The following is a 27,907-nucleotide window of genomic DNA, read 5'->3' as shown; positions in this document are numbered from 1 at the left end:
GCGGGGCCCGGGCCGTGCCGGGGGAGGAGGGGGAGCAGCGCCGCCGCCGCGGCCGGGCCCGTCCCCCACCGCCTCCCCCGAACACCATAGGCGGCTCCGGCACCAAGATGTCCAACCGGGTGCTCTGCCGGGAGGCCAGCCACGCCGGCAGCTGGTACACAGCCTCAGGTACCGGCGCCGCGGGGGGCGGGGGCTGAATCAGCACTTTCCGCCGCCGGGGCCGGTACCGGGCACGGGGAGGGGCCGCCGGCCCCGCCCCCGCCGGCGAGGCCGGCACATGGCGGGCGTGGGGGGGGGGGGGGGGGCGGTGGCCGCGGCCCTCTGGGGCTCGGCGAGCGGGTGGGGGCCTGAGCGGCTGCCGGCGAAGAGTGGCCCGGGAGGCCGACGGGGCTGGCAGAGCCGAGGAGAGGGTGCCGCCGTGCCTCCGGTGGCCGTAGCGCGCGTCTCGGGGCGCTGAGCACACCTGCCTGCCGCCGCGGCAGCCTGCACCGGCGCCCCGCGCCTGCTCTCGCCGGAAAGCCGGTGTTTGAGCGCGGCCGGGGCTGGATCGGTCCCGCCGGTGTTCCCTGTGTGCCTGCCGCCGCTTTAGAGGCGCGCGTTGGTGCGAGTTGGTGTGTCAAGGCAGTGGTGGTAGAGCCAGCCCGTGTATTGTGCCTTATGCTGAACGCTGCGCTGGATCCGTGCGAGAGCACGCGAACAGAGTTCGGTATTTTCCGGTGCTCCTGTGGTTTGGTTTTGGTTTGGTTTGTTTTTTTCCTGAGAGAATACAGGATGTTGGGGATGTTTTGTAGGGTTAGAAGACAGGCGATGGCGTCGGGGGGGAAAATAGAGATTTATTTCACTTCGTTCTTCACAGATGAGCTGCCGTTTTCTTCCAGAGCACCTTCTCTAGTAGTAGTGAAAAGTTACAGAGCAGTAGTACAGAATGGGCTCTGCCCATTTAAAAATGTGGTATTTGCAGAAAAAGAATGGAAGAAAGACATGATGTGTTTGAGGGAGGGCTACCACACTCCTCACCCTCCCCCCAAAAAAGACGCAGACCTGTAATAATGGCTTGATAGCACATATGGTTGGAAATAGGTTTCGTTGGGTTTTGGGGCAGAACTCTACCGTTGTGAATAGGATGTACGTTTGTATTTTCAGAGCTGTTAAAAAGGAGATTTGTGAGGGATGGCCTCAGGAGTAAAGATCATTACAAAACTGCAGGTGAACGGGAGGCTGTCATAAAAAATAGTTCAGAGGGAGGGGAGGGATACAACTGGGAAAAAAAAAAAAAAAAAGATGCATTCATGATCCTAAACTGACATATAAAAGAACTAGATGTTAAAAGTCATACACTTCTCTTGGCTGTAATAGGTGCAGTTTCCCCTCTCCTGCACAAATTAATGAACAAGGTATGAGGCAAAAATTGAAAGGGAAGAAAAATACAGGGAGGAGGGTAACACAGGAAGAGACAGATTGTGAGATAAGTAGCTGGGCTTCAAATGGTGGCTAGGCAGTTTTGAGACAACAATAGAGGATGATTGTTTTCCTTCCTAATTTAATATTCCGAACATAACCATTCTGTCCATTACAAAACTGATCTCTAATCTTCATCCACTGTCGATGACTTGCAATTAACTGTTTTTTTCCGGTGGTCTTGAAAGGTAGGTAGTACTCTGTTTACAGAAAGCAAACAAAATCGTGTCAAAGGTATAGATTTAAACATGTGCAAAGACATCAAAATGTTGAAGCTTTGTGGTGACACTTCCGAACTTGCTTGTGATATTTATATTTTCATTTATGAATAAGGCAGAAGATTGATGTGTGATGTGAAATGGCTAGATGACCTTACAGATAAATTTTGTACTTTGTTTGATATTGGACTTCATACCAAGTTACTGCAGGAAACTTGCAAGTAAGATTTTTTTTTTTTCATAATTAATTTAAGAGGCATAGATGCTGTGTTTGGTGGTTTTCTTTTTTATACAAATTGAGTGCATAATTTCGTTAGACTACACCCTGGTAAGTCTGTGTAACTAGTTCAGCCAGTATTACTTGTCTGTGATAGAACATCCAAAAGCATGTTGCTCCCATTGCTTTTGGGCGACCCTCTGGGTATTGCTTATTGAGGAGATGTGGGATGGTTGCCCAGACACTTACACTGCATGAAAAAAACCAAACTGAATCGTGTTGTAACGAGTTATGATGACTGTACTTCTGACAAGTTAAATTGTAACTGTTACAGTGTGTGTGGTGGGGGTAAGTATCTGGTGTTGCATAGGCTGGAGTTTTGGGAAGTCTGTTTTGTTTTCCTTTGTAGGGTTTTCCTTAAACAAGGAAGAGCATTATTTACATCTCTTCCTATAGAGCTATCTTGTGCTATTTGCGTAGGGTATGTGAGAGCAGGGATTCTCTCTGTTCAGGAAGACAGGGACTACCTGTTCTTTGTTTCTTGGAACCTAATTTTTGTGTGCTGTTTAGGAAGAGTCCATCAAAACTCAAGAGGAAACAAATGGGAACCAAGAGGGTATGTGTTCACCATAGACTTAACTTAAAATCTTCCTGTATTTTAGGCCAAACTTGCATGTCAGCTGCTATTTCAAACTTGTAACGTAGACTCATTTCCTCGATTGTACTACTTAAAGGAAGTCTGGATTTTACCACATAGTTTCAACCTGCATAGCGTCAAGGATGGAGCTGAGGCAGGAATTCGAGTTTGAATTGTGATAGTTCTTCAGCGCGTTCTCGTGATTCTCCAGGGATTGTGTTGTCAAGTCCTCCTACCTACTCTCTTTGTGCTTACCGTCTTGGCCCAGAAGCAATTTGCTGGGTTATATATAAACTGGTTAGCGTTGAAGCTTCCCGTTTCCTGAAAACTGCTCTCTTTCTACAGAGCTGAGTTTGATTACACAGAACAAGCAGATGCCCTGGAAACCCTCATCGTGCTCCATAGTTAAGATGACACTGTCTGAAAGAGTAATGAGAAACATCATTTTTGAAAGACATGTTCAAAATCATTAGATCTGAAAGCATTTTAAAGAGGCTGTGTGAGGATGAGATTTTTAAGTGGCAGTTTATCCTGAGGTACATGGTATCTGAGGGTAAAATATCAACAAAACATCCAGGATGATGCATGGTGCCCTGGATCAGTGGGGCTTGACTGCAAAAGTAAAGCACCCATTGCTATGATTAAAAAACCAAATCTATCTGTGAGATCTGGCTGTACAAGTCAGCCCTGGGAAAGAAGGGCTGAAGACAGCTGAGGGAGAAGAGGACAAAAGATGGATCCAGAATGCAAACCAGCTTTTGTGGCCAGAGGATATCATTGAATGGGATTAGCTGTATCCTCTGTGCACCAAGAATGGAAGCAATATCAGAGGTGAAGCCACAACCAAGTAAGAGGTAGCTACTGCTCTTCTTGGAGGGTCAATGTAATGTGTGTAAGAGGGTTTAGAAGGAAAACTACTTACTGTCTTTAGACACTACTCATTTCTGTAAGGCAGCAATTGCTTTGGCTGAAAGTAGACCCTCACTCCCCTATTTTCTCCAGCTATCGGATGTGCACTGTTTAGGGTCTGCCTTGGAAAATACAAACGTGCTCTACATGCTAGTGCAAACACATCACCTAATTGTATGATGCTAATTAACGTTTTAGAGCAGGTGAGACTGGCTGTGTAATTATACACATCCAGGCATGTTCACGTGTTAGAACGTCACATCTAACTATAAGTAAACAACTTTATTGTTACTGGAGGGAAAGTGAGGTCCCAGACAGAAAGCTGACTGCTTCCTACTCATTAGATGAAGCTGAGAAGGGGGTGGGGAGGGGCAAGATGAGCTTCACTGTGGTGCTGGCATTTAATTTCCCATGTGTTCTTCATCCATAATGTGCTGTTGTAAGGAGAAATTTAAAAACCAAGTTCCTTAAGAAGTTTCTGCAGTTGAGTTCAGTATGAAAAATTTGACCAAAATTATCATCGTATCTTCTCCTCTCCCCTCCTGATGTGGGAAGGTTCACGTTCATTCCACATCAGTCCATGTAGCATCTTAATGGACTTGAGGTGTGGACCTGTGGACGTTTGTCTGGCAGCAAACTAACTATGAATTCTGTTTGATCAGTTGTTCCCCCTTGTACTTAGCAGCAGCACTGAATACAGGAAGCTTTACAGCTGAGCTTCCAAACTCAAATAGTGCTATGACTATTGCTGATAGTAGACCACTGGTCTAAATAACCTGTTTTTTCACTTGTAGACCTTGATCTATATGTCTGCCTTTAAAAAAGTTTAAAATGGTATGTGGCATGCCATTGCTTCTGTGGACTAGCAGCCTGGTGCACGATGGCCACTAGAAACACTTGGAAAAATGAGATAAAGGCATACCATGTAAATAAAAGCATCACCCTGTTGCACTGCTGTCATGTAGATTGTTTAAAAAAAAAAAAAAAAGTTTCACTGTGGTGTGGTGAAAAATATTACACTCTGATTTATTTTTGGAAGAAAGACCCACTCCTGCTGGGTTAATTCAACCACCTAGCATCCAGACCTCTTGAGAAATTGATTTTGACCAGCAGGGAGAAGAGGAAGATTAGGGACAATTTGAAACAAAAATGGCATAATTTTCCATGACTTTGAATGCAGGACAGATACGTTCCTAGATACAAAAGGAGCAGCTGAAATGTAACGGGAATGACACGCTATCCTGAGCCCAGACTATTTGCAGGACAAGGTGTGGATGCTGCCTCCTGATTTAGTCCTCTGTGTGAGTAGATAATGTAAGTGCTGGACAGTTCTGTGGGCAATCAATCCATACGTTCCTGAAATAAAAATAAACATTAGCATATGTGCATCTTTCTTCCTGTATAGCATGCTGTTATGATGTCACACATTAGGGCACTTAACATGGCTTATTCACTGGCAGCTGGCCTGCCTTGCCTGGCTCCTGGAAGTGCTAATTGAATACTGTACCACTCTTTAATAAAGTCTTTGATAAGACTGCTTGTCTCAACTTTTCCCCAGTCAGTGGCATGCTGATATAGACAAAACACAAAGGTTTTTAGTAGGCTATTGCAAATCACAGGAGTCAAATCGAATTGAGTGTGTGTGAATAACAATATTACGTGATCTGAAACTTGCCCTGCAAAACAAGTGTTGTCATTGTATTAGGTATGGCTTATTTCTCTGTTTTCTTTGACAGGTCAGGGGTATGCTTTCTGGTAGCCTATGCCAAGTCGTTTGAACTAAGAGAACCTTAATTTCCATACACTTATTGATGCAGATGTGAGTTGGCGGGATAACTGCTGTGTCGACTTGAAAGGCCATTGTGCTTATTGTCTTCAAAGCTATTTTTTTATGATGACCCAAGTAAATGGTCTGTCTCCACATAAATGTTTGAAGAAGATTTAAACTGCATGGTACTCTTGTGTTCAGAGTTGGTTTTCTGCTGCCCTGGCTTCTAAGTAAAAGAACCCCAAAGGAGGTAGGCACACTGACATCTTTGTTGCTAGCATTCATAAGGATTAAGCTTCTAACTTGTTTGGACAAGAAACGCCAGAACTTCCTAATAACTGGCTGTCATGCAGCCAGGGATGTTCAGACCTTGTCTTTTGGGCTGAGGTCTGCATGATGGTGTCTAGGTCAGATGGGAAGGATAGTACTTGGAAGAACTTCTGCAGATCAGAAAATAAATGAGAAGGCAGTAGTGTACCATGAATGATCTGTTTAGAAATGATGTTCCTCTCGAAGTTGGTCACTATTTTAGTGTGTTTGCAGTCTCTTCTACTCCTTTATAATCCCCAGTAAGACCTGCATTAATGCTTTTTTGCTGCCTTTGTGCCAAATACTGATTTTTCTGATGCCCAAACCCACTAGCTCTCTGTTAGTAGCTCTTCAACGTGCAATAGCAGTGTGATTCTGAGATGGTACAGCTTTTCTCACTTGCACCTCTTGGGGCTTGGGGGCCCTGGAGAGTGACATGAAAGTGCCCATTTTAATGAATAGTGATGTAATCTCAGCATTTCTGTGCTTATTGGTGTGAGCTGGAACGTCTCATCAGCATCGGAGAAAGTGCATAGGTCGGTTACAGCTGTTTTCTGCTCTGCCATGATGTTGCTGAATATGTGTAATCTATTCACCCTGCCTGCTGCCCGTGGTTTCTGAGGGCAATCGCTGCTTGGATGTCTTTCACTGACCCTCAGAGTGGCTGCATCCTACTTTAACTTAGAGCAGAAACCCTTCTCTGTTGTGTGTTGGATCTGAGACTGCAGCAGCTGAAGTGGCTAGAAGGACATAATGTGTGCAATCTTGTGTGTTGTTAGACCATGAATGCAGATGAGGAGTTGAGGAAGATGGTCGCTATATCATAAAAGAGCCTTTTTACAAAAGTGCTCAACGCTGGTGTGCCAAGAACCCTGGCATGTTCCCCAAAATTGGAATAACTCATCACAGCTCATTCATAAATGTAACGTACGATGAATCACCGTGTTGTTTGTCATGGACAAATGGATCTAGGAAAAAATGTAAAAAGCGTGTGAGGGTCACTGAAATGAGAGAAAGTTTTGACCTGATCTCTGCTGTAGTGAAAGGAGCTTTCTGCAGTAGCAAGATAATTAATGTACTGATCATGAAATCTTAATGTTGTGACACTAGTTGGAGCATTGCAAATACAGCTATTAATTTAAGTTCTTACCTTGTAATCTGTGAACAACTAATCATAGTGTCTTGCAAATTTATAAAGTATTTGCTTTGCGATGTTAAATACTAAACGTAATGGTTTTTCTTGCTTTAGTCTTCTATCTTTTTTAGACATTTTATGGGGAAAGTGGATGTGTCATTGCTGGCTTTTTTATGAATTAATCATGGAACAGAGTATTAATATGCAGATTGTATTATTTAACATTGTATACTGCAAAAGTATGCTAGAATAATTTAAAATACAGTTTCCAGGCCATTATTTCTAGCTGAATCACTTAAATATGGTCAGATTCAATATACTTCAAGTAAAGAATGTTGATTCAACCTTTACTGTACAATTGGAATAGAAAAAGAGCTTTACTTTTGGTGCAGTCCTGGTATTATTAAAATAGGCCTGCAAGTATTGCTTAGTGAATACTTTCACAAATTCAGGTTACCTTTAGCAAGTGTAAGAGCTATAAAACAGAAAGTCGTTTGTTTGGATCTCAATGACCTAACTACTAAGGTATTTTATAAAGCTAGTTAAGTGCGTGTTGGTTGATATTCTTAATAAGTGGCATTATAGTTTGATTATTTGTTTCCTAATAACTTTCAGTAAAGGAAATTAGAGAGCTAGTAGAATACTGGAAAACTGGGACATGCAAGTGAGAACTGCCACCAAAGCAGATTTCAACATTTCTTTTGCGGCTTCAATTTTATTTTCCCCCATTCAAGCATTACCTGCTGTTTTATCTTCATCTTACATGTGTATAACAGGGGTTTATGTAGCATCAGTGTAACCTTTATTTATATTTTAATTTTTTTTTCCCGTCCTATAGTTTGGATAAGTAAATTTCTGCCTTGCTTATAGGCCAGTTTCACTGTTTCATCAGTATTGGGTATTGGAAGAGAGTATATGCTAGCAGTAGAGAATGTGCCCATCAACTTAAGTTGTTGAAAATCACCTTCTGTTCTTGACAAATCCTAGTCTTTGCATAGATAAAACTTGTTCTTTATTCAAGGATTTGGCTTTTGTTGCAGTGAGAAACATATTTTTCAAGTGGGGCCTATGTTCTTTGAAACAATCCTTGTCTTTCTGCAGTTTTTACTAAGAAGAGAAACTCGTTAGCCCTCTGTCATGTTTCAGATTGGAATTTGCTTGACAGTTGAATTAAATGTTTTGGACTCACCTTCAAAGTTGTGGAAAGAGGAGTTCCCTTAGTTCCAGTTATTAAACTAATTGTGTGCCAGCCTTCAAGATTTAGTTGTTACTTGTTTTTTCCAGCACCCTACAAGAATAAAGACCTAATTACTTCTTAGTGCATATGCTGCAATATTTATTAGAAGTATTTTCGGGGTGTAGACTTTTTCATTAATGTCTAAAGGTAGCTGAAAGATAAAAGGAGTAAGGCTTAGAAAAAAAATGTTGGCTCCTATGGAGTAGGAGAAATGCTTATACAAATAAAAGCTGTCAACCAGAAGTGTGAAAGCTGGCGACTGCAGCGTTGCTGTCATTGTGCTCCAGCATTATTTGCATTGCTGCAAGTGCTGGGCATGTGCAACCGAGAGAGACTTGAGCAGTTTTCCCTGGTGCTGCTCTGAATTTTGGTTGAGGCTTATGCTCTTCTGGTAAAAACCAAAAAACATTGACGGAGACTGGGAATTCGGAGCAAGCGCTGTGTCTTCCCTACCAACCTGAAAAGGTGGGTTTTGCACTAGTGATGGTGGCTTCTGGGACAGGAGCAAGTTCCAATTATATTGTGTTGACACTTGGCATATAAGCACTTCAGCCTCATGTGACGAGGTAAGCTTGGCTGTGGAAAGAATGTGCTTGTTTGGCTTAACCCACAAAGCCTGGACCATGACAGCTGTAAATTGAAATGATGAACCTAAGCGTGTGACTACCAGATGTCTTTGTGTTATTGTTCATTGGGTAACACCGGCATGTGTTTAATGTTGAAGGATTCTTTCTTACTTACTGTAGTGCTTTATGAGAGGATGATGTTGATTGTAAAAATAATTTATCCTTTTAGGCAAAATATTTGAATAAATACTGCCTGTAGCTATATCCATACGTTTGTCTGGTGGAGACTTGGTCTGTGCTTGCAATTATTTTTAATTTGTCATTAACTACTACCAGTTTCCAAAACAAAACAGGATGTGAAACATCCACAGATAATGTCAGCATTCTTTAGTTACATACCTATATTTATACCTTACTTCATAGGATTGAAGGGCAGATCTTAATTTTATGTGCTTCAGTGAAGCTCATATTTTGCTGCCTAATTGTCTTTTAATCAATAAAAGGTCTGATCTTACAGTATTAATGCTAAAGTGTATTGATCGTTGCATCCTGAAGTTGCATCCATAAGGCTTTCTGTCCTTCTGTCTGGGTTGGCCTTAAAAACCCCGTTGCACTCGTCCTGCCAGCTTTCTCAAGCTGGGCTTTCCACCTGCAGCTGGAGGAGCAGGGACCTCTCCTGCTTCCCACCACCACGGCAGGAGGATACGTAAGCAGCAGTGCTACTCCTCGCCCATGCCTGTCAGCTGAGGAGATGGATATTTACTGCAGTTATCTCCGTGACTATTTGCAAAGACTTCCTTTCAGTTTAACTTGATTTACATATGAACAAAACTTACTGATGGAGCTCTTCATGAAAAAGCTACTCATCTCCTATAGTACAATTCCATATGGCAGAGCATATCTACTGTGATAATGTGGGTTTATTTATATTTGGTATATCCAATTCAAATATTTTGACTTCAGCCTTAAGCATTGTGATAGTTGAGAAACTGGAAGAAAAACTTCTCTGAACGTTTCAACAAAAAGTTTATGCTTATTTGGTAACGATAAAATTGCTGTTTTAGAATATCCCCCTTAAAGTATTTGTAAGCATACGAAGCTGCAGGTAGGCTATACTCCTGTCAGTACATGTGGGTGCTGTTTGATTTATTATTATTTTTTTTAATTATTATTATTTATTTTATTTTTTCTCTTGCTAAAAGCTCAGGTGGGTACATTGTGCTCTCCATTCTCTCTTTCTGTTAGTCCTCTGGAAAGAGATATTTGATAACATGTTTTATTAAAATAGTATAAATAAGTATCAGTTGATATGTAAACTTACATTAGGTCGAAGTTAATGACTTTTAAAGGCATTTTGTAGTTGCAGTAGAGGGAGAAAATCCAAAAGCAGATGTGTTACCTGGTCCTTAAGTAAACACTGACAGAAGCTGCATCCCTTGGGTCATACAGATCTGTTATTTTACTGCCTCGAGGAAAAAAATGTTTGTTACTTTGTCAGAGTGTGTGTCTGTAATAGCAGACTAAGCAAACCTAGGTGTCTTACTCTGCTGCTATGCTCTAAGATCAGAAGTTTTGGCCAGATTTGAACAATCATATGGAATTTTAGGGAATTACCAGAGATTCTGAACTTTGTCTTTAAACTGTTCAGCAGGTTACCTGATTTGTCTTAACCAAAGACAAATTGCCTTAACCACCGTCTTAATTAAAAATCCTTGTTAAGGAAGGGACGGAGGAAGGCCAAGCACTGTGCCCTGTTGGGGAAGAGAGTCCCAAGGGCTTTCTTGCTTTGCTTGAGAGGTTCTGGCCCTTCTGCTGTTGTGCTGCCTGTGGATCTCCTCCTTTGAGGAGAAGGGGTCAGGTGGGGCAGAGTCATGTTTTGTTTAAATCTCTCGGTAGTGTTTGTAATTGTGTCCTCCTAAAGAGTTTTATTGAGAAAGTACTTTATCTTTCTACATACTTTGGGAGAATTAGGAAGTCAATTTTTTTTTAAGTGATTTGTGTCTTTGCTCTTAAGTATATAAAAAATAAATGTGGTAAAACTAATAGAGTATTGTTTTGTTAGTCTCCTACTAGCTTAGAAAGAGGATGGAAGTAGAGATCTATTTATTTTTACTTACCTTTCCCAACAGCCTCCATTTTCTAGGATGTCATTATCCTTATCTCTGTTGAATGTCTCTGCTGCTTGTAATTTCCCCAAGTGCCAAAAGCAGCAGAACAATATTGGTGTGTGGGTTTTTGGTGTGTTTGTGTTTTTTTGACAATTTTGTCATTTCACAGTCACTGTATTACAGGAGTGGTAGTGGCTAATCAGTGTCACTCTTCTGCCTTGTTAGGGCTGTAGACAGCAACTGAGGCATTCAAGGTGATTGTAGGCTTAGGGAAACAGCGTTGCACTAGCTCACCTTCTTCGTATGAGAAGGTAGGGTTGTTTACAACCACAGAAGTCATCCTTTTTTTCATGAAACGCATGAATTTTAAGTTTTGTGTAAAAATCGATGGCTTTGACACCCCATCACCCCCAGATTTTCTAGAGAAAGCTTTTGGCTATCGCTGGTGGCTGACTGATTGGATTCTGCAAAAGTTGACATTTTTGCTCATGTTCTCTGTAGTTATCAGCTTTTTGGAGAGCTGTCAGCTTGAGATCTGGGCTGTTTGGAACATAGCTGTGAACTAGTTTCAGGTATTTAATTTGAATTGTCCTGGCAGTTGGTGGCTTAATACCTGCATGGGGAAGATACAAAAATCTGCGACGTGCATGGCAGAAGACAAGCGGCTTACTGCACCGTTCTTCACAGATAAACTCTGCTGACATAGAGTTCTGTCAAAAGCATAGTGTCAACTGAAAAAAAGTGCATCTAGTTTCCTCCTTGTTAATATGTTACTTGTCACAATAGGAGCTGAATTAGTTTTACTTGAAAGTTTATTTTGTCTTCTTTAATATAAAGAATCTTGCACTGTGTTTGCCAGTCTTGCTTCTTTAGGAATAGCTTTACATCAAAAAGTTTTCTTTGTGATGGGAAGTAACAAAAATATGTTTAGTTATTTTTTTAAATGTATTTCTAGAAGACATTTTTATTGCCTGTCAGCTAATGGAGTTGAGAATATTTGCCACTTGTTGAGGTATATAATTTAGTTTAAAAAAAAAAGTTAAATATTGGATTGATCAATTATCAAAGTTAATGTTGCCAAGAATTTTATGTACTTGTAGTATACGTTGATTGATCAGAAGTTAAGACATTAGTATAAGCATGGTATCTTCTCACTTTGAGCTTTTTCCTGTGTATTTACAGGTTTTCCAGGTTGCAGTGTGCTTTATGTTCTGCTCTTATGCTTGCTTCATAGTAGTGAAGGACTAAATGCTATAGCCATTGGCCATCATGTCAGTATGTAAGGTGTTTGTCTATCATCTTCCTATATCAGACTCTCTTGGTATAGGTCATCTTAAATTTTATTTTTGAATTCTGCAAATATGGTTACCAGAGGAATCAATCATTTGTTAACCTTTCTTTTGTGATCAGCAGCCGTCCTTTCTAATGGTGAAATGGTATGTGCATCAGTCCACAGAGCGAGAAACAATAAGTGTGTGCCTTTATGTGCAATAAATGAACTTCCAGGACTAGGAGGTTGAAACTTTCCTGCTGTAATCTTCAACATTACAGGCGTGTTGGGTGTAATTCTTTTATTTTTTTAAGATTTAAACACAGGCTTTGATGTTTAAAGTGATTTTAAATCTGTTGGACATTTGGACTTTATTTGTTAATTCTTGGGGTATTTTAGATTCTTTTATGGCTTCAGTATTTCCTTGTCTCTTCATAGGACCCCAGCTGAATGCACAACTAGAAGGCTGGCTTTCTCAAGTACAGTCCACAAAAAGACCTGCTAGAGCCATTATTGCACCGTAAGTTTGAAGTCTGGTTTTAGTATATATAATACTTGATTGGTTAAATGCTGCTTTATTTCGAGTGACTTTGAAAACTGGTGAAAGCTAGTATTTCGCTGAAAGGAATGTTGTGTGGTTTCTAAATAAGTATTTTGGATATGTCATAGAATGGAAGAAATCTGTGCACATTTTGATACATGATTTCCTTTGCTGATGGACTGCAGACATAACATTGATTCATGATCCAGTAAGACATCCTAGTCATGGGATTTGTCCCACCAAGTTTCAGTAATGGCAACTAGGTCGTAGCTTTCTAGCAGCATGGTGGCTTCCAGCTCTCCCTGTTTGTTGCCTGTGCTGCATGCATTGGTGTACAGGCACTTCAACTGGGCTCTCAGCCATGTCACCTTCTTAGAGGAAAAACCCTCAATTCCTTTGAGGTATTTCACTGGTGTTTCCGTGTTGAAAGGTAATTAATACCTTTTTGAGCTCTTTAGAATGAGTGAGGTAAGTGATGCTGAAGTAAAACTCCTGGGTAATTTTGAGGATAATTTGCTCCATTGCTCTGTGGATAAATAGACATGCATGTGAGCATACGTACGTAAATAATTATAAAATCCTCCAGTGCTGTCAACAGGGAACTTGTATCATCAAGCATCCTGTATGTCCTAGGACTTGCAGCATCTATCATTCTCAGTGTCATTGTACCATCTGGAAAGCTGTAGTTGTGTTGTTGCACATACTTGACTCAAAATAAATGGTAGCTCTTGACCTAGGGTCACAGGCGCTCCAGATAAGCTCCAGAGGTCGTGTGGCCCAAGCGCTGTGCAAAGTGGGCATGGCCTTCTGCTGTGGACGTGCTGCTGAGGGACCGTGAGCTGTTCTCCACCACTTGGCCTGAGACCCTGGGGAATGAATGTTTCTCTGGAATTAATGCTTTTAGGGGTGTAAACTGAATCTTCTCCTGGTTTTAACAGTCTTGAAGGGAATAGGTCTTAAGATTTGGATGTGATATATGAAACAAGTAGTGAGAATAATTGTGAATGTTTTTGGAGCGCACACGGGAACACAAGTTGAGAAAGGCTCCAGGCCAGAATGATAGGAAATGATAAAGCATGTATCCCATTCTCTGCGGTAAAAGCTACCATGCTGCTTTCCAGTCCTTTCCTTGTGCCCATTGATTCTGTTGCTGAGGTACGCTTCTTCAATGACAAAGCATTTTTATTCTCTGTTTATCTGTTGTAACTTGGAGTCTCTCTTTGCCAGGCCCCTCTACTGTCATCATATCCAGTTACTGGAGTGTGGTTAGAAGAGCTTTCTCCAGTAGCTTGCTGTTCCCTTGTCCCCTGGCTGCACTCTTAGAATTATCATGAGCTTCTGATAGTACGCAGTTGAGTAGTCTGCCTACTAGTATCTTTTACAAGTAATGAAAGATGCTTTGATCTGGAGGCTTACTTACTAACTTTCAAATAAAGGGTCACTGATAGTTCTTTAACAAATATGTCCCTCATAGGTTCAGTACTGCAACGGTGCTCTTTAGCTCTTTCAGGAGTTGATTTTCGAATCACACTATTTCTAGCTCACTGGGGGCGGATCATATTTAAGATACTAACATTTAATAGCAATGTCAACGTATTTAAGATGTTTAACGATATTTAACATGTTCACATTTTCTGCACCTTGATTTGCAGCCATGCAGGATATACCTATTGTGGATCTTGTGCAGCCCATGCTTACAAACAAGTGGATCCTAATATTACGTAAGTATGGAAGTTTTTATTTACAAAGTGTATGACAATGCCATTGCAATACTCTGAGAAGTTGAATGTTCTTTTTGCATTCTTACATCTTGAAGTACTCAAATTTCAATTTTGTACTCTTTTTAGTATTCTATGCATCCCTTCTGTTTTAACATCATAAATGTTCAAATTGCTTGGATGTTACAAAAGAAAAAAAATTAGTATTGTTGAAATTCAAAATGTAAAGCAGTATTTTAAAAAATTATCGAGAATTATTGGTAACTCACTTTTTAGAAGGGAGGGGTTAAAGGTGTTCTTTTGGTAGGTAATAACATTTAATTTAGTTTATTGCTAGATGCTGCACTTTTATAAAAGCCCAAGCTGAGTTTGTTTTTTTTACTGGTTGCAGTGTGTCTTTGTTTCTTTTTTGTTTAATTTTTTTATTGGGAAGTTTTGTTTGGTTTTAAGTATATTGAAATATTTGATCATGATTCTGCATTGGTTTTTCAGTGCAGGATTATGGGCTGAATGCTACCAGGATTCTCTTCTGCTGTGGAGAAAGTGACCAGTGTGTGTATATAATATTTGAAGTCAGTGGAAGTTACTTGTTGTAATAATTTTAAATTGACTTGTGTTTGTAACAGCACAACAGTTTAAAAAAAGCCAGCACACTATTATTGTCTGTGCCTGCCTCTGAAAATATGAATGCAGTTATTCTAGGTTAAAGGAATGTAATTCTTATGTGTTCTGCTGACTGCAACGTTTTTTAAATGACAAAAATTTAAAGGATCTCTAGTATTTTCTCAAAGTATGTACTTTGCAATGTTAATATAAAAACTGCCTATATCTATCAGTTGCTTATGAGACAACATGTTGTAATGCTCTCCAAAGACAATGGTTTTGGTTCTTTCTAAACTATTGTAAACGAAGTGAAATAACTTACAGTGTGACAGATAACTAGTTTCTCTAAAATGTCTAGAACAAGTTGCACTCCCTGGGTTCAGTGACATGGAGTTGATTGAACTTTCTGGATCATTTGCTGTTTTACCATGAGATGTTTAGAATTCGTCTTTCAGCTGAAGTATTGCATGTTTGGATATTTGGTTATAATAAGTTCTGTAAAAAGTTTTAGTATTTTAGCATAGTTTGCTATAGCACTTCATATGTAAGGGGCAAAAAAACCCCTTTACATGTCTCCCACTGCTTTAGTTTGGTGCTAGAAACAGGATGATATGATCCTGAATCTGAGAAGCTGAATTTCCTACAGGTGTGTTTTTTTTCTTTAAGTCCTATGGCAGGAGACCCTTAATGTCTCATCAAGAGCCAGGAACTGAGGACTTGATGAAATAACATCATGATGACATGTGAAAGCTTACAGTATCAGCTGAAACTACAAATGTGCAGGTCCAAGTTCCTGTTGTTGATGCACCAGCTGGATAAAAACAGCATTTGAGAATAATTTAAATTTAGTGAAATCTGAAGTAAGGCTAACCAAGTAAATAAGTAAAAAGCTCTGAATAGATGATAAATCCATTGATCTTCATTTCAGGGCACGTACCCGTAGCTGTTGAGGATGGTGTGTAAATGAAGGTTGTGTTGGTCCAAGGAGGGAATCCAAAAATCTGTTCTAAGGGGCTGTAAGGCATCATTCAGCCTCCAAATGAGTCCAGTCAGACAGATTTCTAGCTGATGAGTGTCCTCTGATCTATAACCTGCTTAAGAGGTTTAAGGCTATGGGAAGCATTATTGAACTGATCTCATGATAATTTCTGAAATACCGAGCAAGGCAAGGCCATGGATTGATCTGTGGTCTTAAACACAGCAGAGTAAAAATCTTTTGGTAACCACCAGAAAGTACTACTTCGTATGTTTTCATTAAACTTGCTACTCTAAACCAAGTCTCTGTACAATTGCAGTTGTCTAAATTGTGGGCTTTTGTGTTAATTGTTGTAGCCGAAAAATTTTCATTCTTGGGCCTTCCCATCACGTGCCCCTTTCCCGATGTGCACTTTCCAGTGTGGACATTTATAGAACACCTCTGTATGATCTCCGAATTGACCAAAAGAGTAAGTGCATGATAAAGCTTACATCTTGAAGGTTGCTGAGGATAGAGTCTTAACTGTGGTACTGCAGTGCGGAGGACTCCCTTGTTGTTGGAGCACTTCATTGCTTTTAAGTGGCATACAAGCATAGATCTGTTTTTACTGCCGTGAAAGCTAACTTCTGAAAGATCCTAGGGGTTGCAGCTATTGCTGTATTATAACCTTAATGTTTCTCTTGCTCCTGCGAGTGAAGAGTTCTCAGTCTTTGCTTGTCTTCTCCGTTATGAGTGTGTGCCTCTTGACAAGTGATCTTTAAAAGACATCTCAAAATTAATAAGTGTTGTGTTCGAATAATAGCCTGCTACACACCTGCTCCATTAACCTGTGAAGTATTATGTCTGCAAAAAGAGATAGTGCTCTAGTTGGTTTTAGTTTATTTCTGATAGATGAATAGTAAAGGAACAAAAAGCTGTTTGGATGCATTATGCTATGTGACTTCTTTTTAACTGGCAGAGTACCTACAGAACTTAAAAACTGTTAGTCCATGAAATACCAGTCTTTCAAACTAAGCTTAAAGGCGCGATGAAGATAAATTTGATATTTTTGACTTTCACGTGTTTTGAGGTATGCCTAAATAATACAATATCTTTTTCAGAAGAGCAAATTAGCACAGGTGTATTGCTATTTCATCATGACTGTGATTAAGCAAGCTATTTCAGACTTTCTACATAGTGCCTGCAGAAATTTCCCTAGGTAACAAATGTTTCTATTTCCATAGAACTCCTTTATGGAGTGGAGAAGGAGACACAGCCCTACATCAAATTCTTCATCCAGTGGAGAGTTTTCAAAATGTAGACATGATGCTGTGTACCACCAAGTGCATTTGAGAGTAGAAAAGATAACTTGTAAATGTGGATGACTTAATCAGTTTTTGCTGTCTCTGGATTTCAAGATTCAGTTAATAATAAATTATAATAAATAGTAACACATCGAGCAATGGCTCAGCTGATCAGCAATTTTTTTAATTTATTTTTTTTAAAACATATGATGGTGTCATTTGTGAAAATAAGAATTCAGTGACTGGGCAAATGCATGCATGTTTTCAAATGTGTTTTATTTGTGTTAAATTTTGTATCATAACTGAAAATCTTTCTCAATATTCTAACAAGGTCATTGATTTAACACACTTACAAACATGATTGATTCAGTTTACAAAGTATCTTAATGACTTGAACGTAATTTTAATCTTGAATTCATTTAAAACAAGTGGTTTATGATGACAGCCCTTGGAGGCAAGTAATTTCTTATAGTGGGCTTGTTCTGATAAAGATGCACTGTAGCTTGCTTTACAGTGGATTTTTTTGTTTGGCATTTTTTTTGTTAAAAAGTAGTAAAAATTACTCTTTAATTCATTTCAGTTTATGGAGAATTGTGGAAGACTGGAATGTTTGAGCGTATGTCCCTACAGACAGATGAAGATGAACACAGTATTGAAATGCATTTGCCTTATACTGCTAAAGCCATGGAAAGGTACCAGGGCTAATTACTTCTACAAGAATGACCATTATGTGCATTAAATGTTTGAATTACATGTGAAGTGCAGTAGGAAGTAACAAAACCCTATATGGTATATAATACTCACACTCTGCGGCCCCCCCCCCCCCCCCCCCAGTAAAAACTTTGGTGAGGAGAGAGTCAAATATTAGGATTAGTTGCTGTAATAGAAACTGAAAGCAGAGGAAACACCTGGAAGATGAAATTGGAACACCCCTTATAAACAAGTTTCTATGTTTATATGACTTAATATTGAGTTAATATTAGACATGCTTTTATGAATCTTTCTCAATAGCTGATTTTATTTTTTTTTTTTTCATTTTTGGAAGGCATCTCTGAAAGAAGTTCAAATACTAATGGGTGTTTTCTGTGGGATTTTAAGTTTGTTTGGAGCCTTAATACTGTTTTTGAAATCAGGGTTCTGTTCACACCTGCTGTTTCAGATGAATACTTTGAATAATTTTTCTTCAAAATTTTTGCCAATTTGTGGTGAGTTCCCCCCACCTCGTATTTTTTTAACTTTTCTTCTATAGCATTGGTAATTTTCGCTGGAGTATCGGTATACATCTGGGTGCTATCTTGAGCTTTTTCATATATGTTGGAAAATTACCCAGCGTTTGTGCAGCATCTATACAGGGAGAATTGAATTTTTACTTTGTTGCTGGTTTCGTTATGTCTTTTCTTTTTGTTTGCCTGGTGTTTTCACTTTGCAGCAAAGATATTTTCTGGTTGGGTGGGGAGTAGGGATTTTTTTCTGAAATTGAAATAGTTTCAGGTTCTAAAACAACTTCCTAGTATGATCTTACCAAATTAACTGTATCTTCAATTCAGTATTACCCTTTTAAAACATTCTGCAATTTCAGTTAGCCAGCCCTGAAAAAACTTCAGATGTTACTTGAATTACAGCCTCTTTTCTTTTGCTTATAAGCCATAAGGATGAGTTTACTATTATTCCTGTGTTGGTCGGAGCACTGAGTGAGTCAAAAGAGCAGGAATTTGGAAAACTCTTCAGTAAATACCTAGCTGATCCTAGTAACCTCTTTGTGGTTTCTTCTGACTTTTGCCATTGGGGTAAGTTTCACATCTCTTCATTATAACAGTATGATGAATATTTTGTAGTGATTTTCAAATAATGTATTTTATTAACCATTGAACCTTTTAACTTCCGGTAAATGTATGTTTGAAACTCAAATGCCTTTGTAAAGTTAAAAAAGGATTTATTGTTTTTTTAATCTGGAATGATAGATGAAAAATATTAATGTGGTAATGTGTTTTTAGTGTAGCTGAGGAAATAAATGGTGAAGGCGTATGGGTTTTTATGCATCTCTTTACTGTTGCAATGAAGTAAGCGTCTGAAGTTTCTTGCTCTTTTTACTCTTCTTTTAAGCACCTCAAAGCCACTTGCAAAACCAATTAGCTAAAAATTCACTGGACATGGCAGCATCTGTCTGACAGAATAAGTTTTGTACGTTTTACTGCTGGGTAAGATAGCAATTGGAATATTTATGCCAATTCACCAGAGCTATCCCAGTTCATCTTGGTGGCAGAGCTATAAAGACTCCAGAAGCCTTGACTTCAGTCCTGCTTTAACACTTTATTTTGGTTTAAGTGTGGTAATAGCTGGAAAAGGGACTGCTTCAGGAAGATATGTTTTATGTTGCACAACAGACCTTCTTCCCTTTTTTCATTGTCATCTTTGGTCATCTTATGTAATTAAGTGCATATTTTACTCATCTTTGAATTGTGGAATAGGTGGAGGTATATGAGAATGACCTGGGTTCTGTTGTGGCTAACGAACCATCTAGAACTGTTCATTGAATTATCATGAACTTTTTCTTTTAAGCTTCATTTACTGTGGGTATTGTGCAATCAGAAGTAGCCTGACTCCAGCGTTGGCTTTGTCAAGAGGGGTAGCAAAATGAAATGTTGCTTTACTTGTTAATTTATAGAATTGCATTCCAAGACAATAACAGGCAATTAATAAGTGATTCTGCAGTGTCAGTTCTACATAGTAGGTTTTTCTTTAGGAATATAGCTGTCCGTCATGTATTTTTGACTTCATTTCTGGGCTGCTACTTTGATGATTGCCCTAGAATTTCCTCAGTGGAGCTAAATAGTATAAAATAAATGATTACTACTTTACAAATATTATAATTTCAGTTATTTAGTAAGTGCTAGGGAGTGTTTTAGCTACGATTTTTCCCTTTTTTATTTTATACATGATTTTTGTTTCAAGGTCAGAGGTTCCGTTACAGTTACTATGATGAATCCCAAGGAGAAATTTATAGATCCATTGAGCACCTAGATAAAATGGTAAGTTTTCAGATTTGGTGGAACTAACTAACAAATTTCTCCTGTACCTTACATTTCTTTGAGCACTTTAGAAATTTCTCTAACACAATATTATAGATTAGCTATTTTATTGAATGTATACTTTTCCTTGGCTTACCACAATAAGAACTTAGCTATTGTTTTAGCTAGTATCCTCCAGTTTACTGACTGTGCACAATATATTGTGGGTATAATCTAGTAAGTGTAATTTATGAGAATAAATGCATGTTCGCTTACCTAAAATGCCCTAGTTGAATGTAATTCCTGTCCACATACCCTCTTATGTTTTTGAGAGGCAATAAGAATTATGAATCGAGTGTTGTGGTAGTTCAAGCTTGAGAAGTATTATACCTGCATATCAAACCAGCATTGTGATTATGCTAATGGTTTCAGCAACAGGCATTTTGGGGAGGAAAGGCTGTAGGGGATTGTGCTAGTCAGGGAAGCGGAAGTCACCCTTTCCTGGGGAGTAGTCTTCCCTCTGCCCCTTACTCTGTAGCAGGTGGTGGGGAAAAGTGATAGACTATACTTCGTTATGGGTTTGGCAAGCAGATGAAAGGAATGCTAAATACATAAAGGTCATGATGACAATTGTGTTGCATTTTCTTTGCAGTCACAGGAGCCAAAGATTTATATTTAAATGGAAAATTTATATTAACATTCAAGACTATTCCTGAAGCACAGAATAGAAGTAATTCTTGTGGAAATACATAACTTTAGAATTTGTATTAAAACTGTTTGGATCATTTATGTAACCTCTGTAAAATCTCTTAAAAGAGAACTTGTTATTCAGGGCATGTTAATTTTCTTCCTTGTCTTGAAGGAATAAATCCTATCTGCTGGAGAGATCTCTGGAGTTTTTTGCTTTGTGTATCCATATTAACCTCTAAGTTTTTCCACTATTCACTGCTGGAATGCAAAGAGTAGATAATTTGCCTTTCTTCTATTTAATCTCATTTTTAATAATTCTGGTTGTCAATTGAGAAGTTTCTCTATAAAGACAAGTATTTTTCTATAGAGTCCCAGAATTTGCAGCTCAGTGTTTTTGCAGGAGAGCAGATTAAGGTGCATTAGCAGACCTCAGTTTCCTCTAGTTAATTTCTGTGGTGAAAGCTTGTAGAAAGACTGGACTTTGGCATTTAATTACTTTTAGTGAAAACATTGCTGCACCTACTCTTTTGGTAGTTATTCAGTCAAAAGGAAATGACATTTTCGTAACATTGAAAATGATGTCTACTGTTCAATAACTATGAAAATACTTTTTCCATCTTAACTGGAAAACTAAACATGCTGCGTAGCAGTATACTGTGGGTTTTTTCTCCTGTTTATAGCATGTCATACGTGAACATATGACTCCCTATTCAATCTCTGTACAGGGTAGGTTTTGCTTTCAGTGAATTTCAGAAATTTCTTTTTAGCAGTATTATGGGTACACTTGGAATGCTATCCACAATGCCACAAAGATCTTCCTGTCATGTCTGTTCATTTTTTGGAAGGCATTTATTCAATTTTGTGTGCCTCACTCAGCTACTTCATCTTTCCTTAGATAAGTATTGAATTTTTTGATGTCATTTGTCACGCTAAAGAAACTTGTATTGTTGTAACCGCTAGGCCTCTCTACAGAGAAAATAGCATTAAGATAGAGACAAAACTGTACTAAAACCGTCAGAGGTTTTAACCTCTGCTTCTACTGGCCCAACAATTTTATTAGACCTTATCTAGGAAGGCAGTTGGCTGAGATGCTTTGTAAGCAAGAAGGTATTCTGGGTTAAGATGAAATTACTTTTCCTTAGAAATGCCCTGGTGGGAGGACAATGGTCTCTTCCTTCGTTAGACTGGACCTGAAGTACAGACGCAAGATGATTTTTCTGGCTAGTGCATAAAAAGTGCTAAATGCTTTGAGCATTGAAGATTTACTCACCTGGTAACTGCTGTGAGAAACTTTATTTGCTGTGATTTTAAGTTAGAGCCCTTAGACTCCAGCATAAAAAAACAGAGTAGTAAATACTGCTGGGCAGACGTCGGTTTCTCCATGGTGGCTGTCACTGTGACCAGTGTTACCCCAGGGGTACCACAGTGCACCTTGTGAAGTGACGGTGAAAGGGGTTAACAGGGGTACCTTAGGGAATAGTCCTCAAATGAAGAGTTATAATTGAGCAGCTGATGTGCAGTAATTTGATGGTATATCTTAACCTGATACCTACCATCTTTTGAAATAAAAGTGGGAGAGTATTCTGTAATATATCGTTGAGTAATTAGCTTTTGATTATGGCTAGCCAGAAAACGCGGACTGCTCAGTTCAGCCTTTCCTGCCAGATTGCTCGTTTGATATCTATTCGGGAAACTTTATGCCTCACTTGAGTTAATAGGAGGACTCTGTTAACGCTGACTGCTGAAGGGGGAGGATAACACAGGCGCTGAGGAGAGCTGTAGTTGTGCAGGAGCCATGCACAGCATGGGTGGCTTCCCAGGTGGCTTCTCAGGTGGCTCTAATGAACGGCTGAATTCTGGTGGCTTCTGCAGTGCTGCTAAGATGTGCCAGCAACTTCCACAGTGCTCCCACCTGGGAGGGCTTCTTATCTTTGGCGTAATGGAATACCACAACTCTCTGCCTGGGTGCCCAGCTCCCTGCTCGCTCTGCTGTGCTCAGCCAGGAATTTTCCCCCTGGTTGTTTATCTTCTAGTCTTAGTGACTCACACATACAAAGACAGTCGGACTGGCTAGTGCTAAGGCCAAGTTTGTTTTTACTTCCATAAGAGTGCTACTAGTTTATATATTTTTTTTTTAAGTGTGAAGAAGCAGCTGATGTAACTGATTGGAAACTTAAAATTGAGCAGCCAAAGGATTGTTGGAGTATAGTATAAAATAAGCCTGTGCATTGGTTTTGAGTTTTTTGATTTTTTTTGGTAAGCTGGTAAATAGTTGATCCTATAGAGGATGATATTTAAGAATGTAACTGCTTTTATTAATATTGAGTGCACTGTGCTAGGATGTTGTAGATGCCATTTACAGTGATTAACTGAGATACGTAATTTCTATGTGGTGCCCTAATAACCATGTGATAAACTGCAGAACTGTGTGATGGTTTGCATTTTTATCATGTGAGTTTTGTTGTGTATTTTAACTCTGTTCTAAACCGTGCCTGGCTGAGTTATTTTGCATACTGAAAATGATTAGCTTCATACTTCTGCTTTTTAGAAAAATAAAACACAACCTGACAAAAAGATTTCCTTTGTTCCACAACACCATTTTAGACTGCGAAACAAGTTTGGTAGTCTTTGCTCCTCTGCCACAACGATTTTTAAATCCAAAAGATTGAAAAGTCCAGTACAGCTGAATGTTTGTAGGATATGTGTTAATACCCGTTTCCTATGGGTTTTCTCCAATCTGTGATGTATGGAGCTCTGTTAGCATTTGCTGGGATGAACTGCATAGCTCTAAATGTTTTGCAGTGCTGAACCGTGCATTGAAATAAGCTTACTAGGCATCCTGATAAATCCGTGTCCGTTCATTTGAGACAAATGTTCAAATGCCTCTGCCCAGTATGTTCCAGTGACTTACAGCTATAAAATGAGTCCCTCAATTGAGCCATCATTTTCATTTTTTAAAAAGTCGTGAAAGGGTTTACAAACGGATAAAATACATTCTTACGAGCTCTTCAGTATCTGAGTAAGTTTGGTTTCACTTGAGTATATAGTTAAGTTTGGTTCTGCTTTCTGTGGCTGCATATTGACATGTACAATTTACAAGTAAATGGATGGTTCAAAGACATGCCGCTTAAACTCTAGAAATGCAATGGTGCCTGCTCAACCACTGCTAGTCAGAGAACAGCTACCTTTATTTTTTGGCACTCATTTAGGTTCTGTAGGTCTGGAGCGAGTAACAGCTGTAATTACCTGCCAGGGGTGCAAACACCCTCTCCATGACCCTGGAAGAACTGAGTTCTTATCAGTGATTGGTCAGCATAGTTTGGTTTTATTTTTCCATAAAATTTATCTCTCTATGAATTCATCTTATGTCTGTTTTTAATTAAAAGTACACAAAGGTGGTGGTTAAGGTTGCTGTTTTCTTATCCTCCCTGACTCTCCTGGGAATCTCCAGCTCCTCCACTGTAAGCTGTGATCCAGTCTGGGTAATTAGCCTATCTGCCAGATCAGCCAACGCCCTTCCAGAGTATTCAAGAGGTTTCACTCTTGAGGTGGAGACTTCAGACAGACTGACTGCTTCCTGCATCGTGATTTCTCCTTTTATCACCCACACTTTCCCAAAAGCAAGGGAAGGGGTTGGGAGGATTGCAGAAACCTTAGGAGAAATTCTCTCCCTTTCTGATATCAGCCTCCCATTGTTGCCATGCAAAGTGTATGTTTTTTTCCAGTCTCTAAGGAAAACCTTTCTGTTTCATCAGCTTCATGTAAGAAGCACAGCTGTGTATCTTACTGAATTAGTGAGTGTCTGGAGCTCATTTACCTGGTGAAGGGAATGAATCATTTTCAGAGGAAGGAAAAACACAAGAGGATGGAGTCTTAATACAGGCAAAATAGCAAAGCAATGATAAAACCCAGACAGTAATTGATTAAGACTTGCTTTAAACTACTTTCATTATATTTGATCTGCTCTGTGGGATGGGGTAAGAGTAAGCTGTATCTGGAGTAGTAAGATTCTTTTTGCTTTTAAGAAGGCAAATGTTTCTGTATCTAGAAGGGTTTGTTTTCCATACAAGTTCTGGTTTTCATAGTATGACTTCATGGGATCGTGGGTCTCACTGTGGATGGAGAAAAGGATGTATATATGTGACTGGTTCTTGTAAAGTGGAAGCATCATGTCTTGGCTCTTATGTTTCTGTTGTGCACTAATTTTCTAGTGCTTTAGAGATGTTCTGGATATGTTTTTTATACTCTGAGCAGATGGCCAGCTTGTGCCCAGATCAACTGCCTTGCATGCCTGATGTGTCCAGAATACATTACACTTGCTACCTGCTTGAATCACGTGTGTATATGGATGTTTTGGCTAGGGTTTCAGGGCATCCAGAAGTCCCAGGCAAGTGCTCAGCCCTGAGCTCTGTTGCCAGGGAGAAGAGATGCAGGCAAAACTTGTTCCTGCTTTGCCCTTTTAGTAAATTTGTCTGGTTTTTGCTGTACAAAATCCTATGGAAGTAGGAGCACTCTTGGAGATGAGGATCAGCTAGTCTGCGGGAGGTGTTTTTTTAACATGAGCTCCACTGGTATCTGCAAAGATAGCTTCACAGATCTGTGGATCATTGACAGCTTTGGAAGAGCTCTGCACTTCTAGTTTGGCAAGGGATGGCAACAAGATGACTATAAGCTAGAGCTCACATGCTGAGATTACCTTGATACAAAGTACAGGTTTTTTCCTCCTAAAGTATTCTGTGTTGTCATAAATAGGTGATGTATAAACACCTGCTTATGAATGTGTGAAGTGATCATTGCTATCAATTCTTTTTCAGGGTATGAGCATTATAGAGCAGCTAGATCCTGTATCTTTTAGCAATTACTTGAAGAAATACCATAATACAATATGTGGAAGACATCCTATTGGCGTATTATTAAATGTAAGTAACTTTTGATTTGTTGAAAAATGTAACTTTTAGCAAAGTGCTTAAATTTGTTTTAAATACAATATTGCTGGAGTATTCCTTAGTTCTAAAATGGCAAGCCTGGAGTTAATTTATTTTTCCAAGTGTTTGCAACTTGGTGTCTGGTTTCCATATCTTGTATATAGACATATGTAAGTTCTTAGGAGGGCTGAGGGTTTTCAGTTACCTAAGGGAGATGAGGGTGCCTCGTTCCTTTTGAATTTTGATGAAATATACAATCATTCACTTTGTTTTGGCCCTAAATAAACAAATAAATAAATCCATCTCCTGAAGTAGTTCATACTTACTCTCTTGAATGGGTACTTACAAATGTGTATATTTTTTTCGGTATTGCTATTAGCTAGCTATTGTGAGTGCCTTGTGATGTCTGGCAGCGTTTTTGAGTTTTGCAAATATGATGAGAGATTGCCTCTGTAAGTATTACTGTAGTGCACTGTTAACTCATAAATTAATAGCAATTAGAATTCAGATTAACTGGTTATTTCTAGTTACTGTATTCTGCTTTGGTGATGCAGTGCAGACCTAAACCTGGCTTAACTTAGTTGTCTAAATTGGGTCACAGCTGCTTTACAGCACTGGTGGAGCGCTGCAGATTTGTCATACTGCTTGAGTGAATCTCACTGTGTTTTTACTGTAATTCAAATCTGAAACAGGAAGCATGTTAACCTTTTTAAAAGGCAAAACTTAATTCACTGGAAATGTAGTCTATATGGAGAATATATAGAGGAACCTTTTAAACTGGAGTCTATAAATGTTTGTATGAGCAATATCGATACTGGGGATGTGTGTACCAAAATACAGTACTATGACAAGTACTATGTACTTGCAACTATGCAAAAATATCCAACTCTTAACCTCAGATAATGATTAGTTTCGCAGTGAATCTGAGCTAAACTCTGTTCATTCACTTTTGCCAATTGTCACACTTTGATAAATTACCTTGGAACGTTCTTTTTCCTTGATGGAAGAAACACGATATAAAAAGTGTTAATAGTGTTGTCTGTAGGTTTTTTTCTGTTACATCTGTGTTTCTGTATAAATTCCCTATGGAACTGAAAGCATTGTTTCTAAAGAATCTCTTTTGAAAGGTTGTTCAGTATTGCTTTATAGAACTGCATGGAAGTACATAGTGCAGTGAGGGGAGCACAGAAATGGGTTAGGTCCACAAATTACTCAGAGGTGCCTATGGTGCAAGGACCCCTGGGTGAGGGGAGAGGATTGAGACCTACAAAATGTCATCATTTCACTGATACCTTTTTTTAAACAGCTTTTTTTTTTTTTTTTTTCAGGCTATCAATGAGCTCCAGAAGAATGGAATGAATATGAGCTTTTCATTTTTGAATTATGCTCAGTCAAGCCAGTGTCGAAACTGGCAAGACAGCTCAGTGAGTTACGCAGCTGGAGCACTTATGGTCCACTGAACCGCTGAACGCTCAGGGATGGCACCTGCACACATTCTGTATACGGGGTCCCAGCCTAGCCCTTACAAAGATACAGTCCCTGGTCTTTGGGTATACTGAAACCTCAAACTAATAGAACTCTCTTCTTTTCTAGTAGGTGTAGTCCTTCCTTAGTTTCAACTCATTTAAAAATGCTTTCTTGTTTAGGACAATGGAAGGAAGACTGGTATTGAAACATTTTGTGATTTCTTTTTTTTTTTTTTTTTTTTTTTGAGAAAAGATAACGGCTATGAAGGCATGGTGGCAGACAGTCCTTAAATTACAACATGTAAAGCATTTACCGTATCCTAAATTTGCACTCTTTGCAGACCTGTGCACATGTACTCAGCTTTCAGAATAGTTTTGCAAGCTGTAAACGGAAAAAGGGGTGGAAGCTTTTTAATAAAAGAAAAAAAAGGAAAACAACGCATTTATAAATGAACGTGTATTAGAATATAATAAAACTCCAGTATAGTCAGTTACTACCCGTGTTGTAAAACAGATATCTTCTATTTTAGTTGCTAATAAAGGGCTACACAAACCAACATAGTCTGATTTAAACTTATTGCTTTGTGTTCTGTATGTGGCTGCTTGTCATTAACATCTTTTATCCTCAGTTCTTATGCTTGATAATTCAGCCATTCTGTAAAATACTTTAGAATGTATTTTGTATTCAACATTTGTTATGACTGCTTCATTTACAGATTTTTCTTACCTTAAACCTGCACTATGAGTTCAGCTGTGCAAAAGAATTTTAAAAACCTTTTGTATATTCCAATTATTATTGGTTTACAATTATCTATAAAATAGTATCTTTTAGTATGTGATACAAATTTGTATCAGAAATACACTT

At 39.0% G+C, this 27,907-nt stretch overlaps 1 protein-coding gene across 4 annotated transcripts; it reads left to right on the top strand.

Moving 5' to 3' along the window:
* The first annotated feature begins 65 nt into the window (after nt 1–65).
* MEMO1 (mediator of cell motility 1) lies at nt 66–27,285 on the top strand. Of its 4 annotated transcripts, none has more exons than XM_086631604.1 (9): nt 66–168; nt 12,271–12,352; nt 14,026–14,094; nt 16,027–16,139; nt 17,534–17,645; nt 18,598–18,740; nt 19,906–19,982; nt 25,466–25,570; nt 26,905–27,285. In XM_086631604.1, the coding sequence occupies exons 1-9, from the start codon at nt 108–110 to the stop codon at nt 27,034–27,036; spliced, it is 894 nt and encodes a 297-aa protein (XP_086487730.1). In that variant the 5' UTR covers nt 66–107; the 3' UTR covers nt 27,037–27,285. The 4 variants fall into 4 exon arrangements, with proteins under 4 accessions (XP_086487730.1, XP_086487731.1, XP_086487732.1 ...); XM_086631607.1 differs by lacking the exon at nt 66–168 and adding an exon at nt 1,388–1,487; XM_086631605.1 differs by lacking the exon at nt 14,026–14,094.
* Nucleotides 27,286–27,907: the final 622 nt, after the last annotated feature.

Source organism: Tauraco erythrolophus, chromosome 2 (genome assembly GCF_009769465.1).
Source record: "Tauraco erythrolophus isolate bTauEry1 chromosome 2, bTauEry1.pri, whole genome shotgun sequence".
Lineage (NCBI taxonomy): Eukaryota > Metazoa > Chordata > Aves > Musophagiformes > Musophagidae > Tauraco > Tauraco erythrolophus.
The sequence above is the reverse complement of the archived record's forward strand: the minus strand, read 5'-3'. Positions and strand labels throughout refer to the sequence as shown.

What these genes read in the sequence shown, in the direction of transcription:
- MEMO1 (XM_086631607.1), top strand. Translation starts at nt 1,397, where the DNA reads ATGAGGCAAAAATTGAAAGGGAAGAAAAATACAGGGAGGAGGGTAACA. An exon ending in AAGTAGCTGGGCTTCAAATG is followed by an intron (nt 1,488 to 12,270) that starts GTGGCTAGGCAG and finishes GTCTCTTCATAG; the next exon opens with GACCCCAGCTGAATGCACAA. An exon ending in GCTAGAGCCATTATTGCACC is followed by an intron (nt 12,353 to 14,025) that starts GTAAGTTTGAAG and finishes CTTGATTTGCAG; the next exon opens with CCATGCAGGATATACCTATT.